The sequence below is a fragment of the Lepisosteus platostomus genome, chromosome 6 (genome assembly GCF_059453375.1).
Source record: "Lepisosteus platostomus isolate fLepPlt1 chromosome 6, fLepPlt1.hap1, whole genome shotgun sequence".
Lineage (NCBI taxonomy): Eukaryota > Metazoa > Chordata > Actinopteri > Semionotiformes > Lepisosteidae > Lepisosteus > Lepisosteus platostomus.
In genome coordinates, this window is record NC_142616.1 from 8,726,701 (window position 1) to 8,747,225 (window position 20,525).

General features: G+C 39.2%; 1 protein-coding gene across 9 annotated transcripts in view; it reads left to right on the top strand.

The window, feature by feature from the left end:
* The window catches only part of LOC148660032 (E3 ubiquitin-protein ligase TRIM21-like), a 143,953-nt gene that overhangs the window by 63,903 nt on the left and 59,525 nt on the right, over positions 1 to 20,525 (top strand). For 5 of the 9 annotated variants that reach the window (XM_088637644.1, XM_088637645.1, XM_088637664.1 and 2 more), the window contains 6 exons: positions 3,496 to 3,546; positions 6,279 to 6,332; positions 6,540 to 6,590; positions 6,790 to 6,828; positions 7,978 to 8,004; positions 9,032 to 13,410. In XM_088637644.1, coding sequence (XP_088493770.1) covers positions 3,496 to 3,546; positions 6,279 to 6,332; positions 6,540 to 6,590; positions 6,790 to 6,828; positions 7,978 to 8,004; positions 9,032 to 9,624 — 815 coding nt within the window. In that variant the 3' untranslated portion in view covers positions 9,625 to 13,410. Of the gene's footprint in view, positions 1 to 3,495; positions 3,547 to 6,278; positions 6,333 to 6,539; positions 6,591 to 6,789; positions 6,829 to 7,977; positions 8,005 to 9,031; positions 13,411 to 16,506; positions 16,530 to 20,525 lie in introns of those variants that run through there. The other 4 variants (XM_088637674.1, XM_088637676.1, XM_088637681.1 and 1 more) reach the window with 3 other exon arrangements.

Here is a 20,525-nt window from a genome sequence, read left to right on the forward strand (position 1 = left end):
ACTCGAATTAAAATTTTTCAATTTTACAATTAAAATTTTGAATTTTCAATGTGTTGGCCAGAGACTAGATACTTCCTTCCTGTTTGGTCATTAGATATCCTGTGACACTTTTAAATGCTTCTTTTTGCAGTTTTTGGATATTTAATATAATCTGCCCTCCCTAGTTTCCCTTTGAAGTTGAATTCAGCCTCTTACTCCACCCTTATCACTGCCCAGTAGGGCTACTGCAGTAACATGGCTGCCATGTTTCCCCCAGGTGGGATAGGGCTGCAGTGGGACAGGAACAGGAAGTGATGCTCTATTTCCTGTTTAACTCTTTATTCCTTACAGGATTGTAGTAGGACTGCAAGTGTGTTGCACCTACACACTATGACTTACTGTCAATTTTTTGGCAGCTGTCACTGTCTTCTTTCTCCACTACAGCCATTCATGAAAATACATAAACCTGTCATACCAATGTGGCAATTGCTAAAAGCACCAAATACAACCACCAGACAATGATACAAAACATATGGCCTGTGCAACCAAGGGTTCTTTAGGAAACAATGACCAACAATCAGATTTAAATCCATTTGTGGAGCATTTTACTTGTGTAAGAAAAAAAGAAGTCAGAACTCCACAAAATAGGCAAAAACTTTGTGGTAATGTGTTGTAGGTGTCTTGCACTTATTTTGTGAAAGGAATATAATCCCATATAATGACATTTACAGCCAGGGAGATGTTTATATGTAGAAATGCAAAAGTCTTAAGTTTAGAATTTCACCTCCACCAGTTTTGTTAAAGTATGGTTCAATTCTAATACGGATTAGATAATCAACCTTGATCCTTTATTGCCTTTATCATAAGACCCCTACCTGCAAAGATTTTGTTCATTGCTTAGCAATTTAATGTATTTAGGTATAAAGTAGTCTTTATACAGGGGATCTGATACCAGTGGGTAGGTGAGTATACACCTATCTCTTGCTTTACTGATCTAATTCATTTAAAAAGTTATCCAAAAACAATAAAAATGTCTATACAGTACATATTATTTACTAATTTATTTACAGGACCTTCTGAATGATAGGTATGCACTTTACCCCACTGTACCAAAGCGTTGCTCAGATAACTGAAACAGACACGTCAAAATGTTTCCAAAATAATGAACAGGGCAAAGAAATTGATGCACATGTTTATGAATAAAGTGTAATATGATACTACTACCAGCAATATAGATACATTAGATTGTAGATTATGTAAATTCATAAATTATTATCATTAATGATGTTAACTTGATGCTCTTGTGAAAGACTAAAGAGCTTCAGTTCCTTTTGCCTGTATACAGTGCCTTGCGAAAGTATTCGGCCCCCTTGAACTTTTCAACCTTTTGCCACATTTCAGGCTTCAAACATAAAGATATAAATTTTTTATTTTATGTGAAGAATCACCAACAAGTGGGACACAATTGTGAAGTGGAACGAAATCTATTGGATTTTTGAAACTTTTTTAACTAATAAAAAAATGAAAAGTGGGGCGTGCAAAATTATTCGGCCCCCTTGCGTTAATACTTTGTAGAGCCACCTTTTGCTGCGATTACAGCTGCAAGTCGCTTGGGGTATGTCTCTATCAGTTTTGCACATCGAGAGACTGAAATTCTTGCCCATTCTTCCTTGCAAAACAGCTCGAGCTCAGTGAGGTTGGATGGAGAGCGTTTGTGAACAGCAGTTTTCAGCTCTTTCCACAGATTCTCGATTGGATTCAGGTCTGGACTTTGACTTGGCCATTCAAACACCTGGATACGTTTATTTGTGAACCATTCCTTTGTAGATTTTGCTGTATGTTTGGGATCATTGTCTTGTTGGAAGATAAATCTCCGTCCCAGTTTCAGGTCTTTTGCAGACTCAAACAGGTTTTCATCCAGAATGGTCCTGTATTTGGCTGCATCCATCTTCCCCTCAATTTTAACCATCTTCCCTGTCCCTGCTGAAGAAAAGCAGGCCCAAACCATGATGCTGCCACCACCATGTTTGACAGTGGGGATGGTGTGTTGAGGGTGATGAGCTGTGTTGCTTTTACGCCAAACATATCGTTTTGCATTGTGGCCAAAAAGTTCGATTTTGGTTTCATCTGACCAGAGCACCTTCTTCCACATGTTTGGGGTGTCTCCCAGGTGGCTTGTGGCAAACTTTAGACGAGACTTTTTATGGATATCTTTGAGAAATGGCTTTCTTCTTGCCACTCTTCCATAAAGGCCAGATTTGTGCAGTGTAAGACTGATTGTTGTCCTATGGACAGACTCTCCCACCTCAGCTGTAGTTCTCTGCAGTTCATCCAGAGTGATCATGGGCCTCTTGGCTGCATCTCTGATCAGTCTTCTCCTTGTCTGAGCTGAAAGTTTAGAGGGACGGCCAGGTCTTGGTAGATTTGCAGTGGTCTGATACTCCTTCCATTTCAAGATGATCGCTTGCACAGTGCTCCTTGGGATGTTTGAAGCTTGGGAAATCTTTTTGTATCCAAATCCGGCTTTAAACTTCTCCACAACAGTATTACGGACCTGCCTGGTGTGTTCCTTGGTCTTCATGATGCTCTCTGCGCTTTCAACAGAACCTTGAGACTATCACAGAGCAGGTGCATTTATACAGAGACTTGACTACACACAGGTGGATTCTATTTATCACCATCAGTCATTTAGGACAACATTGGATCATTCAGAGATCCTCGCTGAACTTCTGGAGTGAGTTTGCTGCACTGAAAGTAAAGGGGCCGAATAATTTTGCACGCCCCACTTTTCATTTTTTTATTAGTTAAAAAAGTTTCAAAAATCCAATAGATTTCGTTCCACTTCACAATTGTGTCCCACTTGTTGGTGATTCTTCACATAAAATAAAAAATTTATATCTTTATGTTTGAAGCCTGAAATGTGGCAAAAGGTTGAAAAGTTCAAGGGGGCCGAATACTTTCGCAAGGCACTGTATATAACATTCCTTCCATTCCCCAGATCCATTGCTAGGTAAACATTTAGAGATAATAAAGCCAAACATTAGTATAGGACTCTATTGTGCTCTTTTCTAAACTGTTGCTGTTTGCTTTTGAAGAGAGCATAGCATAGCCTAGGTCAACTGATTAAAATGTGAATTGTGTGCTTATTTAAGTACTGTTCTGTTTTCTGTATAGAGAAGTATTAGTGGTGGGGCTTTGTGGTAATACAAACAGATATTTCACCTTCTGTTACGTTAATTAAGTGTTTTTTAGCGTTAAACACAGCAGTATTCTGAGAAACAGAATAAAGAGAAGTGTGATACGAAGAGTAAGTACTGCTTTGTTTTTTGCATTTAAAATGTGGAATCATTTAACAGTGTGCTTTTACAGTCATAAGAACAGGTTTTACACTTTTTCTGTTTTTCTAGTCAAGTCTTTTTTTCTGCTAAATACAGCTGCTCTTGATGTACACTCCTGCCCTCTCATTTAAGGTGGGTGTTGTGTTCTGTTGTTAACTCCTGGTATCTGTATTTGTAGAGAGAATAGCAGAGCTTGAGAAACAGAATAAAGAGCTGCGTGATGAGAACAGTAAGTACTGCTCTGTTTTCTGTATGTTTGAAGTATAGCAGCATTATCAGCAATAATGATGGTCTGGTAGGAATACAAAGAGACAAAGTATCGCAGGTTTTTTAGTGTAGACTTTTTTAGTTTTTAATACATTTCAATACATTTTAATCTGCCCTTGATTTGTACTCTACCTTTCACTAAGGAGGTTTCTGTTATGATCCAATCAGGGACAGCTATGTACAGTCAAGCCTTTATTGTTAAGATGACTTTAGGGACTTTAAAATAATGGACTTTTTACAGCATTGTCTCTTCATGTACAGTGTTGACTGTATTTTTCCAGCTTTCAAACAGTAAATGAAGCCCATTGTACTAGTTGTTCTACTACCAGCTATATACAGTAGATATATAGTATTATATGAAGATTCATAAATTATTATCATTAATGATCTTAAGAAACTATTTTCAGCTACCGGAATTTCTTTAGTTACATGATTCCATATTAATATAACCTGTAAAGTGGATGTTTTTAAAAAAGTAATACAACATTTTTTACAAAAATAATGACAGCAAGTATTCATAGGAAAGGATAAAACACTATAGCACTTTATAAAAGCATACTGTAATATAGTTAGAATGAGCACATCAAATCTTTTCCAAACAGTAAGTGATCAAGTTAAAGACTGATGCATAAAAAATCTATGAAGCAGGTGTAATACTGTTGTGTATTTTTATTTTTAGCTAACACTACCAGCCATGTACAGTATGAAATATATACTTATATTCCTAAACTAATATTGTTTATGATGTTCAGAGACATTATTCTTCCATTATTTCTATGCTCAGCTACCAAAATGTCCCTTTAGTTGTAAATGTTCAGGTTAATATTCCATATTAAGCGGATTTAATCATGCAGAGTAGAGAAACAAATTAAGTGAAGCAATCATTTCATTAACATTTAACACACTACGATTGCCACCTCTCGATCGTCTTTGGCGAATTACATAACGCAAAGCGCCACGTTACAGGTAACGCACTTGAAAGCAATATTGCACATTCTGATTGGCTGTATCTGTAACTGTGCTGGTTGGAGATCAGTGCAGTCACATCGATTCCCATGATGTATGAGCCAAGGAAAAGTGATGCTGGTCTGGAGGGGAGCTAGACAGGATGTGTGCAGCACCATGTGCAGCCCTGGAACATTAATATGTAGGGGAGCAGACGTGCAAGATTCAAATTTGTTCAACAATACCAGATCTGCAGTTCTGTTGAAGTCTAACAATAAGATAATGCATGGAAAGAGGTAATGTGCTTAATACTGGCTTTAACTTCCCTGGCTTAGGAAATGACAGTCAAATGTCAGTGCTGTTGCATGGAATGAATGAAATGTGCATATGATGCAAGTGTGTGCTTGTTTAAATTCACATGTGCAGTGCATGGGTAGCACTATGAGGTGAGTGAAGTAGTGCAGGTCACCAAACAGGTGGCAACACCAACAGCTCGCAGCAGTAGCCAGACTGGCTTACTTGACCTGGAACCTTGTGGTAGGCAGGGGAAATTATGCATTGACCCCGAAGAGCAGGCTGATGCAGAAGCAGGAGAAACGTTTGATTGATGAGGTTTTCTAGAAAGAATCAATATGAACATATTCAAGGAGATGCCCCCAAAAATGAGGGAATATGCAGCTTCAGGTTTTGGGAGGGAGAAAAGTCATGGGATAATGCTGCACCTATTGGACGCCAGCTGAAGGAGGGGTAAATGGGATGGAGGACCCATTGCTGTAGCAGCCTAGGTCACAGTGCCTAGGGACAGCATGAGCTGAAAGAGGAGGCCTGAATCAGACGCAGACTGATGCTTACACTCACAGTTAATTGAATGATGGGGAGAAGGGAGAGACAAAACAACAGATATGGGCTGGGGTCACAGATGCGGTGGGCTGGATGCCCAACAAGAAATGGAAAGGGGAAAAAGAGAGAGATTGGAGCAGGCGCAAATAGGAAGAGAGAAACAGGAAGTGTAACTGAGAGACAGAATGTCTGCGGGCTTTCAAAGTTGCTGGAAGGCTTGACGACAGCAGGAGAACTGAAAGAAAAGCTCAGATGATACAGCAGTAGCACAGCAAACTGGTTTTCAGTAGAGGGTTGATGTTGAAGCTGAAGAAGCGAGAAAGTGACTCCAGTCGTGGCTTGTAGGAGATGAACAAGATGAAGGTCCAGTCAGCGCTGGGTGTGAAGCACGTTCTTCTGTGACAAAAACCAAATGCAGAGGGCTAGAAAGATGTTGGCAGTGCCATGTACTGCTAGGAAACTTTTTATGTAGAAAAAAAGAGTGAAAGTAGAATTTAACTTTGACCTGAACCTCTATTCAATAACACCAGTTGTTCCTTTGCAGAATTTATATTGGACACATTTCAAATCTCATCCATTTCTTATTTGTTTCCACTTGTGTCTTTTAGTACATGTTAGTTTTCAGCTTTTAGTTGTCTGCTGAGTTGAACTTTAGTTTGTTTTAGGAGGCTGACTAATTTGATTCAATTCTTTCACAATATCTAGTTCTACAACCTTATACGGTAACTGTATGTTTATGACATTTCTCAATATCGTTTTTTTCTGTAAATAGGTATCCTCCACATATGTTTTTAAAAGTCTGTATTGTGTCTTTTTACTTGCTAGGTTCTGTTGAAGAAAAGATTAGGCATGATCTCTCCCAAGAGTGTATCATGCTCTTTTGTTAACTCCTGTTGTCTATATTTGCAGTGAGGAGAATAGCAGAGCTTGAACAACAGAAGAAAGAGCTGTGTGATAAGAACAGTAAGTACTGCTTTGTTTTTTGCATTTAAAATGTGGAATCATTTAACTCTGCTTTTACAGTCACAAGAACAGGTTTTACACTTGTTCTGTTTTATTGGTCAAGTCTTTTTTACTGCTAAATATGGCTGCCCTTGATGTACACTCCTGCCCTCTCATTTAAGGTGGGTGTTGTGTTCTGTTGTTAACTCCTGGTATCTGTATTTGTAGAGAGAATAGCAGAGCTTGAACAACAGAAGAAAGAGCTGTGTGATAAGAACAGTAAGTACTGCTTTGTTTTTTGCATTTAAAATGTGGAATCACTGTGCTTTTACAGTCCCAAGAACAGGTTTTACACTTGTTCTGTTTTTTTGGTCAAGTCTTTTTTACTGCTCATTTCTGCCCTTCATGTACACTCCTGTCCTCTCATTTAAGGTGGGTGCTGTGTTCTGTTGTTAACTCCTGTTATCTGTATTTGTAGGCAAAATAGCTGAGCTTGAGAAACAAAATGATGAGAACAGTACTGCTGTTTTTTCTGTATGTTTGAAGTATAGCTGACTACGTACAGTCAAGCCTTTATTGTTAAGATGACTTAAGGGACTTTCAAATAATGGACCTTTAACAGCATTGTCTCTTCATGTATTGACTGTATTTTTCTAGCTTTCAGACAGTAAATCAAGCCCATTGTACCAGTAGTTCTACAAATCAGTACTGTGCATGTACTGTATAAATGTGTTATAGAATGTACCGTATACTGAGGATTAGTGTTATCCAGTTATGGCTGAATCCTATTGATTTGCATATTTGGTCCAGAGATATTCTATTTGACTGAGGAGGAAATGTAGGTCAGTTGAGAAACAAAACACAGCAAACAGTTCTGATTCTTAAAACGTTTCTTAAAGACATGCCAATATAATCCCAGTGCTATTATAGTGTTGTTCACTGAGAAAATCAACACTTCTTCATTGTGAATTAAAAGTCAGGATGTTGCTGTGTGTCTCCATACTGTGTCTTCCATCAGGTCTCCTCAGGAACAGACACTGTTTCGATACCCCCTCCCTCTCTTTGTCTCCAGCTCACGTGATCTCCCACAAATTTGTCTTTCTGCTGTCACCTTGTTACCCCAAAATAGCCTCTGTGTGCAGAGTGACAACTGTGTGTTTTGGTGGTTTTTTTTTTTAACTCTTCAAGGAATTAGAGCTCTTCAGTTGAATCCTTTCGAAAAACTCTTTTCTGAATCACTACAGGACTGTCTTTTACTTGTCTGGATACAGTATCTCTTCATCATTCCTTCACTTCCTCCCTGGGTCACTTGTCCGCTTCTCTCACTAAACCAGCATTCCGTCTCTTCACAGCGATCTGTTCCAAGACCAGGCTTTCTAACCACCTCCTGTTCCTTTATAGATGTCGTCGACATAATATCATTCCTAAAGGATTTCACCTGAAATTTAACACTTCTTATTTTGACTCTGATACCACCCAGAGGCTTCTAGATTTAATGCCTGAGAAAACCAGGCATTTTGAAAGGTTTTGTGAATGTCCTAAAAGATATATTTTTATATTTCTTCTTCATCGTGATCTAGGAAGAACCAAAGGTTATTTGTTCATTTGTTTTATAGAGTTTTGTCTGCGTACTGTGTTAAGTAACAGTGTTTTTATCTCTTTTTAGAAATTAATGTGAGACGGGCCATGGAAGGTATATTTTTTGTTGTTATCAACAAGTTTATATCTACGGTTTTATTGAACAGTTCAGGGATATTCATATTTTTGTGAATGTAATATGAATTTCACTAACACAACAGCAATTCAAGCTCCCCCAGCTTCTCTCCCTGTCTGTGTGTCTCATGGAGAGCAAGCTGAGATATGCGAAAAGACAAATTCTTAATACCAGAAAATTGTAAAGTATATAGCCAATAAAGTGATCTTAGCTAAGCGTGTCTTAATTCAGAGAGTGATGTTAATATTAATAGATATATTTGTAAATCTATATGGAATATTATACGGTACAAAGCATTTGGTATAAAAAAGAAATACACTTGGAAAATTATTAAATTTAGGTCAGAGTGAAAGTCAATAGTTGAGAAACCAATCATGGCTAGATATGATTTAGGGTGTGGATTACTGTACTGTACATCCACTCCACAGCATGCTGGTGAAATCTGAAAATGTGATCAGGTCAGAATTCATCCTGGAAAATAGGAAGATACAGATGCAAAAGTGAAGGATGCTAATCCATTTTAGTTTTATTTTATTGCAAACAGGTCAGCATATTTTGCAAACTATTTTGTGAATTTTCTTATTTTGTTAGTATTTAAACCCTTTGTTGTTTGTTGTTTTCCATACACTTTTATATTATACAGTATATAAGGAAAAGGTGGGAGTTTGCTTACTATTTCTAAATATCCCTGCAGTTAAGTGGGCTTTAAACCAATAGATTTTTAAACATCATAAATCAATTATTGACAAGCTAATGGGAAAATGGGGTTTATTGTATTTCATTAGATTATATCAATTTGAATTCTGTTTTTGCTATCAGTCAATAAGTATAAAACATTTTTCACACAATGATCAGATTGAAATGCCAGTACATTACATACACAAATTAAATGTATTAATTGAATGGGAATGGATTTTAGTTTCTAAAATAAACATGTGCTGTAAAGTAAAATCTTCTCACTTTGTCCTAAATTCTAAATTCTCTCCCTGTTCTTCTTTACCTCCAGTGTATGTGACCCTGGATAAGGACACAATGAACCCCTACCTGATGGTGTCAGAAGATGGCAGATCAGTGAGGTGGACAGATCAGCGCCAGAATCTCCCTGCCAATCCTGAGCGGTTTGATGAATACCCCTGTGTGCTGGCCAACAGGTTACCAGCAGAGATGAGATGGGGGTGTTACTGGGAGGTGGAGGTTGGAAACAAGAAGTACTGGGAGCTGGGAGTGGCCCGAGACTCAGTGTGCAGGAAGGGGCAATTGAGTCTGAGCCCTGGAGCTGGGTTTTGGGTCCTGAGTCTTTGGGATGGGAAGCTGACGGCCCTGACAGACCCAGAGACCCCACTGGACAAAGACGTTCTCACAAGAGTGGGGATCTATGTGGACTATGAAGAGAAGAAGGTCTCTTTCTATAATGTTAAAGACGATGTATACTCAGACATCTACACTTTCACAGAAAAGATAGACAGAAACATTCGACCGTTATTTTCCCCTGGCAACAATGATAACGATCCCCTTAGGATTGCAGAATCTAAAGAATCGTCATCATTACAGATTAATAATGACATAACAAGGAAATATACCACTAATACACTCATGTAGTGTCATCAATATTGTTTAAATATTTCTAGATTTGTTGCTATAATCACAATAGCTTTGCGCAGAAAAAAATGACATTTGTCATAATTGAATTCCAGTAAGGACAGGGCTGAAAGTCATTCACACCCCTAATCATTCTTTTAAAGTTCAGCAGAAACAAATCCTCAGTAATATTCTGCTCTATAGCTGGGCAGTAAAAGTCCTGGGAAATATATAGTTTCCTCTGTCCTTAGGGTGTAAAAGGAGGAAACACAGAGAAGACATTCGGAGCCAATGGTGGAGGCCAGACAGCTCTTTGAAACCTCCCGCCAAATGGTCTCTGACCTCCAGAATTTGGGCCTGCTTCCACAGCGGTCTCCTGCCAGAAGAGGACACATTTGTGTCTTGTGAAACAAGTGTTAGAGGAGACAACTGTAAATCCAAAGACAACAGGTGGAGACCTGCAGCACAGACTGGTGAAGGAGAGAAAGATAGACCAGAGAATAATAATAATCATCATCATCATCATCATCATCATCATCATCATCATCATCATCATCATCATCATAATTGCTTACACTTATATAGCTCTCTTCTGGACACTCCACTCAAAGCGCTTTATAGATAATGGGGACTCCCCTCCACCACCACTGGCAGCCCCACCTGGATGATGCGACAGCAGCATTAGTGCACCAGAATGTACAGTGCCTTGCGAAAGTATTCGGCCCCCTTGAACTTTTCAACCTTTTGCCACATTTCAGGCTTCAAACATAAAGATATAAATTTTTTATTTTATGTGAAGAATCACCAACAAGTGGATTTTAAATCTATTGGATTTTTGAAACTTTTTTAACTAATAAAAAAATGAAAAGTGGGGCGTGCAAAATTATTCGGCCCCTTTACTTTCAGTGCAGCAAACTCACTCCAGAAGTTCAGCGAGGATCTCTGAATGATCCAATGTTGTCCTAAATGACTGATGGTGATAAATAGAATCCACCTGTGTGTAATCAAGTCTCTGTATAAATGCACCTGCTCTGTGATAGTCTCAAGGTTCTGTTGAAAGCGCAGAGAGCATCATGAAGACCAAGGAACACACCAGGCAGGTCCGTAATACTGTTGTGGAGAAGTTTAAAGCCGGATTTGGATACAAAAAGATTTCCCAAGCTTCAAACATCCCAAGGAGCACTGTGCAAGCGATCATCTTGAAATGGAAGGAGTATCAGACCACTGCAAATCTACCAAGACCTGGCCGTCCCTCTAAACTTTCAGCTCAGACAAGGAGAAGACTGATCAGAGATGCAGCCAAGAGGCCCATGATCACTCTGGATGAACTGCAGAGAACTACAGCTGAGGTGGGAGAGTCTGTCCATGGTGGTGGCAGCATCATGGTTTGGGCCTGCTTTTCTTCAGCAGGGACAGGGAAGATGGTTAAAATTGAGGGGAAGATGGATGCAGCCAAATACAGGACCATTCTGGATGAAAACCTGTTGGAGTCTGCAAAAGACCTGAAACTGGGACGGAGATTTATCTTCCAACAAGACAATGATCCCAAACATACAGCAAAATCTACAAAGGAATGGTTCACAAATAAACGTATCCAGGTGTTTGAATGGCCAAGTCAAAGTCCAGACCTGAATCCAATCGAGAATCTGTGGAAAAAGCTGAAAACTGCTGTTCACAAACGCTCTCCATCCAACCTCACTGAGCTCGAGCTGTTTTGCAAGGAAGAATGGGCAAGAATTTCAGTCTCTCGATGTGCAAAACTGATAGAGACATACCCCAAGCGACTTGCAGCTGTAATCGCAGCAAAAGGTGGCTCTACAAAGTATTAACGCAAGGGGGCCGAATAATTTTGCACGCCCCACTTTTCATTTTTTTATTAGTTAAAAAAGTTTCAAAAATCCAATAGATTTCGTTCCACTTCACAATTGTGTCCCACTTGTTGGTGATTCTTCACATAAAATAAAAAATTTATATCTTTATGTTTGAAGCCTGAAATGTGGCAAAAGGTTGAAAAGTTCAAGGGGGCCGAATACTTTCGCAAGGCACTGTATGTGTGCACAGTGCAATTAAACTTTGCACCAGAGACCTGTGTGGAAACTTAATCTACTTTTACTCTGCAACATTCCAAGACACTTCCCACACTCAGGTCATTCAGTAGAGGGCCCCTCAGTGAGACAGAAACAAAATATAGAAGGTTAGAATTTAGAAGCCTGAATGTACGAGTTTCCACAAAAAAACCTTACTAACAGAGAGTATCTTAGTTCTTCTAGAGCTAGAACAATTCTGCATGGACTAATGGTCAAAAGTACCACAGCAATCAACACGGGGTATCTTGAAATTGTAATCTAGGCCAAAGGATTATTGACTAAATATTAACTACAGGGGTGTGAATAGAGGTGACACTCGTGTTTTCTGGACAGAAATTCTGACAAAACTTTGCAAAGCAGTTAAGGAATGAAAAACATCATATAACAGAATTATTACAGATTAAGAATTACAGATTGGATATGTGTTGCTTTAAAAAAAGAATTATGCTGTTATCTATTTCACTGGGTGGTGCTGAAGGGACAAGTGAGACAATAGTATAATTTCTGTATTTTTTAAAAGGATGCAGTCTTGTTGCTTGAAGTTGGCTTCACGCCCGGAATGTAAATGCGGAACTTGTTAAAGCCCAGAGACATGATCTGAGATATAAGATGCTTATTCTGCATGTTCATTATAAACTTTGTGCTCAGACATTTATACAAGGACATTTGAGCAGTTTGTCATGTTTCACTAGGTATGTTCATTGAGATGCAGTTATATGAGTGGTGCACTAAACAGTTTGCTTCACTAATCTTTACATTAACTTTATGTGATGTATATCCATATACAGACATACTTCTGTATTGCTAACTGTTAGGGGGAGTGTCACTTTAGCTTGTTTGTTCCATAGTATAAAAGACCATCTTTAGTTACTTATTTTCAAATTCGGTGGTTGCAAGACGTTCTCCCATATGCATATGAAATAAAGAGACTTCTACACAGACACCTGGACTATGTCATCTGTATGACACAACAGTGCTAATAAATACAGACAGCATTCCAGATGTACACAATAGCCTTACATGTTGTTAGATGGAAGGTCCATGTTTGTTCCTTTACTTTAGAACACAATGGGGTTAGAAATGTAGGAATGTTCACAGGACTTGTATATTGTGAATTAGAATGGTTACTAGATAACGGTGACTACAGCAAAATCTACTCAGTTTACCTCAGGTGGAGTACTGTTTCTTTACTAACATGCACAACTTCATACATTTAATGAATTACATACTGTATATCAGATATTTCAGACCTATAAAGTCTCAAATGTCTATTTCATGTCTATATGTCTCAAAAAGGGAGATGTATAACTTCAAAGGTGTTTTGAAGTGTAAATGTATTTTAACTACAGTAAAATCCAATCTAATTGTTTACTAACTTTAGTTTTTAATAAGAAATGTATTTATGTTGGTTATATTTTTTAATGTCTTCTATTCATGAATAATCCAGTCCAGACTGGCTGTAGGAACAGGAAAATACAATATTTCTAAATATTCTAAAGATATAACAGCACAGCACATAGCATAGCAAAAGGTCTACTAAGACATTCTGCTGAATACAACATATACTGTAAATTGCTGTATATTGATTTCTTGAGATTGTTGTGGCCCATATCTGGGACTTGTCCTTTAACAAAGAGCTTTAATATGTATGTTTAACACTTGAACTTGAAATGTGGAGTTTGGACTCATATTGTGAAATAAAATAAATGGCTAAACTCTGTAGGTTGTGTCTACATATTAAAGGGGATACTATTTAGCCCATTTAGTCTTTTTATGGTTGGTAACTGATCTAAGGATTGTACCCTACTGTGTCTTAAAAGAAGACAGGGAGTCATCTTAAAAAATATGGTTGGACAACATGTTCCAGACTCCTATAACATCTGTTCCCAAGCTGCTGTGTGAAGGTGGTGGTGGTCATTCTTGATCTTGTCATCCACAACTAGGTGGCCTGACCTTCTAGTATTCTACTAACACCAATAACAGTGCTCATCTAGTACTGCTGCTCACTTGCAGGAATTACATCCTCATGTCAATACAGCTGATTTGCTTCTATCTGCTGGTACCCCACTGTCTGTACCATCTACGGCTTTCCTCCAGATTCCCCTTCCAGATGCTGTGTGGAGCTCTATCTCCGATTTCCCTTACTGCCCTCAGTCCCTGCCTCTTCATACTCTTCAATACCCCCCTCACCACTCATCCACACCCCCATAGTCCCTCCATCATCTTCACTGGATGGCTATAGGTTTAAGATAAGATAAGATCACTTTATTAGTCCTATACAATTGCATTAGGAATTTGTCTTTTCACGTACCCCAGCTTGCTCTCCATGAGACACACAGACGGGGAGAGAAGCTGGGGGTCAGAGCGCAGGCTCAGCCATTTGTACAGCACCCCTTGAGCAGCTGGGGTGAAGGGGCTTGCTCAGGGGCCCAATGGAGTAAGATTCCTCTGCCAGCCGAGGGATTTGAACCAGATACAGGCACAGACCGTTAGCCACAGTGCCACCACTTCACCCAAGGTTTGCAAGACTTAATTCTGTCAGTTGCAGAAGCTCACTTTGTCATTTTCCTCATATCTGCATATATTGCAGGAATGCTCTGTCTTTTTCCTTTTGTACCCAACATCTGCCTGTACTTATACTCACTCAGCTCCCCCTCCTATTGTCAATTATCCCTTGCAGACCAGCTGCGAAGTCCAGATTTACCTTGGATCTTGACCCCTTGCAGATCTTACTGGTGTGTGCACTTCAGATAAGCTCATTTAGTTGTACTAATTATCATCAAATTCTATATGATGGGAACTATATTAGAATAGCATACTATTCAAGCCTCTTAGATACAGTATGATCGTCAAAAGGTCCTAACTTCTGATAAGGAATTGATCAGCTTCCAAGGTTTTCCTTGGACACATTTTAGAACAAATGTATGCTTACGGTATTTCTATTTTTGTGTTACCTACTGATTCCTATTGTCAGTGATTTCCCTTACTAAAGAAGAGTAGTTTAGAAGTAAATACAAATGTCTGCTAAATACTACACTGTGTTAATTGTGTCACATTTGTGTACAAGAACTGCATCAGTTATCAAAACACTTCTTTTTCGTCACCCACAGATCATTGTTCAGTCAAAGGCTTTGACTGTCAGTGTTGACAGTAACATCATTCTGACCTGTCACCTCACAACTGAGACGATTGCTGTACCTCTGGAAGTAAAGTCGTTCAAAGGGATTTCTGGTGACCTCATCCACAGAGGCCAAGGAGACAGAAAGCCCAGGCTACAAGGACAGAGTTTTTGTTACTTTCTGTTGAGTGAGACTTGGAAGTTTGCAGATAATAATCATTCCCAGACACTACCTATCCTTAATCTCTGGAACCCTTCCGATCTCAAGTTAAGCGCCTTTGTATAAAAATTTTGGCTCAGAGAAATACAATGTATCAGCTTTATTTCTGATGTAATTGAATAATATTGATGCTACTGTACGTGCTTAGATGATTTCTAGCGTCCAAAGAATGTGTGTTAATAGAAGATTCTTAATTAAAACAGTGTTTTGATGGTTTCCTTGGTGGAATCCTAATTTTAACAAGGTACTTCACTGTATAATGCTAGTTGTAACAGATCATCATTCATCATTTTCATTTTCATAATTTTCGCTCAAACTCTACAACTATCAAATAGGCAATCAAACCTATCAAGCTGTTGGCGAATTCGTCACGGCCAGTCTGTGCACTGTAGCGAATGTGGGGTTCGTGCGGCAATAACCAAGAGACCGTTCTTGTGTAGCACACACACACAACACTCTCTATTTACGGAGCTCCTGTTGCCTATTTTTCAGTGTCAGCCAGCACTCAGGGAAGAGGGTTTTACAACCCATTCGACAAGGGTTAAATACACACAAGGGCAGTAAAATGTATGACATTACATGCACAGAACTGAATGAATTTTTAGGTGAAGTATTTTTGTATGAAACATTTCAGAAAATCGATACCCAATTCTCAAAACCTGCAATAACACAAACTGGCATGCTAGACAACGAGTAAATAAGACAACGGCAAAACGTGATTTCACTGGCATTTTCTGCATATTTTACTACGACCTTGCCTTCTTATCATTAAAAGTCTCAAATTCTTGCATTTTAGAATTTTATTGCATTTTATTTTAATATAGCAGTATTAAATGGGGCATTTAGAACATGGTATATGAGAATATACTGTATGGTTAACTGATTCACTGTAGTTCAGGATTTTGATAGTCTGCTATATTGTTTCTCACACCCCGGGTGTCAGAATTGTGAGACGATTTTATAATCAGGAGGGAGGGCCATAGCAATTAAACAGAAAGTGCAATCACCATTTGCCAATGCATTTTCTCATGCCATGTTCAGAGGGTCATATTAAAAAAAAACGGTACAGTAAAATTTCCTGAAGTTCAGGATTTTGAAAGTCTGTTACATTGTCCCTCACACCTCAGTGTCAGAATTGTGAGACCATATTAACATCAGGAGGGAGGGCCATAGTAATAAGCAGAAAGTGCAATCACCTTTTCCCAGTGTAAGTTCGTGTTATTGTGAGTTTTTAAAATTGTTCTCCATACACAAATATGGAACAGTCGCTATTCATTTGGATATTCCCTTTCACTGAGGATGTCTACAGTATTCCATCTGGATTAGTACTGACCGAAGATGCCATCTACAGGCGAAAGGCGATATAACATCACAGCAGCAGCATTTAAGGTGGAACGAAAAACGCGAATAAGAAGCCAACTTCCGCCTCGTCACTTTGCTTGCGTTGTAACTGGCTAGACTGAGATAAGAACAAATTTAATTCAAGCTTCAGTATTCGCAAGTGAGTTACCGTTTTTTAATTGCTGTAGCTGAGCTGTCCCATCTAATATAATGTGGCTAGTATCTATAATAGAGCTACAGTGCCCTCCATTATTATAGCCACCCTTGGTAAAGATAAGCATTTAGTACTTTGTGCACCCTTCCTTTGCCAAGATAACAGCACTGAGTCTTGTCTTATAACGCTGGATGAGGTGGGAGAAAACATATAAAGGGATCTGAGACCATTCCTCCATACAAAATCTCTCCAGATCCTTCAGACCTTGGTCCTCGCTTGTGGACTCTCCTCTTCAGCTCAGCCCACAGGTTTTCAATGGGGTTTGGGGCAGGGGACTGGGATGGCCACTGCAAAAGCTTGATTATGAGGTCAGTGAACCATTTCTGTGTGCATCATTGTCGTGCTGGAAGATCCAACCGCGACCCAGTCTTGGCCTCCTGGCAGAGGCAGCCAGGTTTTGATCTAAAATCTCCTGGTATTTGATGTGGTCCATGTTGCCATGTATCCTAACAAGATTCCCAGGGCCTGTGGAAGAGAAACAGCCCCACAACATCACAGATCCACCACCATTCTTCACAGTGGGGATGAGGTTGTTTTCTGCATGACCTTGACTCAATTTTACGCCGAACCCACCTCTGGTGTTTGTTGCCACAAAGCTCTATTTTTATCTCATCTGACCATAGAACCTGGTTCCAACCAAAGTTCCAGTGATGTTTAGTGAACTCCAGGCGCTTATGTTTGTGGTTTGACAACAGCAGAGGCTTTCATCTGGCAAGCCTTCCAAATAGTTTGTGGCACAGAGGTGGTGTCTAACTGTAGTTTTGGAGACTTGGTGACCCCAGGATGCAACCAACTCCTGCAATTGTCCCAACTGTTATCCCTGGAGAAAGTTTGGCCTCTCGAACCATCTTCCTCACTGTGTGTGGGGGCAAAATACACTTGTGTCCTCTTTCGGGCAGGTTCATCAGAGCTCCAGTTGTTCGAAACATCTTAATTATTGGCCTAATGGTGGAGATGGGTATTTTCACATGTGAAGCTATTTATTTATAGCCATTACCTGATTTATGAAGGTCAACAACCTTTTGTCTAGTTTCATTTTGTGTATTCTCTGATTTTCCCCATGTTGATGGATGACTAAGGGTGTTTGGCCTGCATGTAACCTCATATTTATACCCCAGTGAAACAGGAAGTCATGGATGACCACTTAAGAGTTCCTAAAGACTCACGTGTGCTTAAAAAAAGTAAAATATGAATGGGAATATATGTCAATTAGATTTTGTTTTAATAGGAATTTCTAGGGGTGCCAATAGTTGTGACACCTGTGTTTTTGAGAAAAAATGTTTATTTTTTTTATAAGAATTTATTTTTTCTTTGAATATTTTTTACCTCACTGAACGGTTAGATTACTCTCATATATTCAACGTAAAATCAAGCTGATAAATGAACAAAGACATTTTTATAGCCTTTTTTTGCTCATCTTTACCAAGGGTGTCAATAATTCTGGAGGGCACTGTATATTACCCGGTTTAATCAACTAACGCGCTTTGTTCAGCCAAAGTGTTTTCGCTTTGTACACTGCAAACGTCTGAACACTGTAATGTCTGCTTTGTGAATCGTCTCAGCAGAACTTCAACTCGCAATATTGATTGTGTTGCAACTGGCCGACCTTTGTACATCTTGCTGATCCGACGGCTTAATGAATTGCGCAATCACGATGTTATTTTCTTTAATCGATGACAAATATATTTGTATCCTCAAACAAGGTTTTACGTTGTGAAGTGGAACTCTGCAAATTCTTCAAGACATTTTCTATGCGTCTTTTTTTTCTCTCTGAGACTCTGTGAGATCGGCGGTTCCAGGACTAAAGTGCAGAAATAAATCTTAAAGCAATATTTCCGCTTTGTTGAATACATGTAATTTTAGACTTTCCAAAACTTGAATTTCAAACGCTAGAAGTAAATACTATGGAAGCCCGTTTCCGCCAGGGAGTAAAAAAAAAAAAGCGCGCTATGGTATCTCAGAATTGCGACTTAGTATCTCAGAATTGCGACTTAGCAACTCAGAATTGCGACTTTATATCTCACATTTGTGACTTCGAAATAGCCATATTTCATTGTCTGTCCTTTTGTTATTGTAACGGATTCGGGTTCTAGGGATTGTACCCTCGCCGCTCCCACCCTAGTTCGTGCCTCACTGCATGGGCTCGAACCCGTCTTGCCAGCTGAGCTAAAGAAGACCTTCTTTTTTAAGTAAAAAAGGACATACAGTACAATGGAAATACGTAAAAAGTATGTTTCAGCTTTTATAATTGTGAATTCTTCTGGATGTGAAGTGCCTATTTCTGTATATTATTTCATATTCTGTCTACGTAAATAAAAACTATCTTTAAAAAGCCCACCGTGCACTATACCATCCGGGTACTATGGAAGCCTCACTGGCGGAAATGGGATTCTATAAAAATTGTGTAATTAATTTGATTTTTATCAGGGCACTGTACAGGACAAGTCTTCAGGCTTATAGATCCTATGATCCTGTACGATTCAAGAAAATAGTGTAACGGAACGGCCGACATACAGGTTGTACGATCTGGTTGCAGTACACCACCCTCCCCTGCGCATAACAGGGATGCTGGCCGCAGGGGTTAAAGAAAGTGTTCTTAAAGAAAGTGAGCCAGTGCAGCGAGGCACGAACTAGGGTGGGAGCGGCGAGGGCACAAGCCCTAGAACCCGAATCCGTTACAATAACAAAAGGACAGACAATGAAATATGGTTATTTCGAAGTCACAAATGTGAGATATAAAGTCGGAATTCTGAGTTACTAAGTCGGAATTCTGAGTTGCTAAGTCGCAATTCTGAGATACTAAGTCGGAATTCTGAGTTGCTAAATCGCAATTCTGAGATACTAAGTCGGAATTCTGAGATACCATAGCGCGTTTTTTTTTACTCCCTGGCGGAAACGGGCTTCCATAATATACAAACAAACAGACAAAGGGAAATAAAGTTGTTGGCAGAAAAGTCTGCCTTTTTTTCCTGAACGGAGATAGCAGATATTTTCGCTTTCAAGATGTGACAAAGTTCAGCTCTTGTTGTAAAATGTTTCTTGGCCAGCTTCACGGGGCTTAATGAGCTGTCAGGCCGTGAGGCTGTTGCGCTGACCTTTGAGCGGGGTTGTGCAACGATACTTCACACGTCAGGAATGTTCTCTTGTAGGAGAGAAGCGAGAGACGGTAACTGCAGCTCATTGATTATATTACCTTCTCGGTACACGGGTATGCTGGTTACCGAGAGAGGAAGGGTAGGCAGGAGACAAAAAGAGGAAGATGGAGGAAGAGGGAAAGAGGCCCCGTATTTATAGAGGCCGGGAGAGGGGAAATGAGTCTGCAAAAAGTAGGAAAAGAGGTGAGGGTTCAGATGCTCCAGGGAGTTCAAATTCCTGTTCGCGGGATGGCAGACTGTCTGTGGGGTCGGTCAGGGTGCTCGGGTTGTGAAGGGGCAGACAGAGTGCTGAGGCCTGTGAGCCATTGTAATTCTACAATTATAATTACTCTTACTTTTAGTCGACTAAAACAGAATTGATTTTAATCACATTTTAATCTTGCAGTTTATTCATATGATAAAATGTTTTCAGCGTTTCGTTTTGTTCATTTTTTAAAATACATGAAGTCTAAAATGATTTAATGTTTCAGTTTATTTCTTTTTGGTCTTGGCATATTGAGTCCCGTTGAATTTAAAATTAAGACTTTAACTGAATATGCTTATAATTGTGTGGCAAATTTTAATTTACTACATTGAGCAAGAAACATGAATAATAACATTCCGAACTGTAACTGTCACTCTAAGAAAATATTTTACACATGTAATAACATTCTATCGAAAATCACAAGTCTTTGTTGAACAGTAAGTTTATTAATCCGCAGAGATGTCAAATATGAAATACACTACAAGAAATATTTGTGCAATAAAGGGTAAATAATAATCTTGCGCAGAAACGTCGGATTAATCT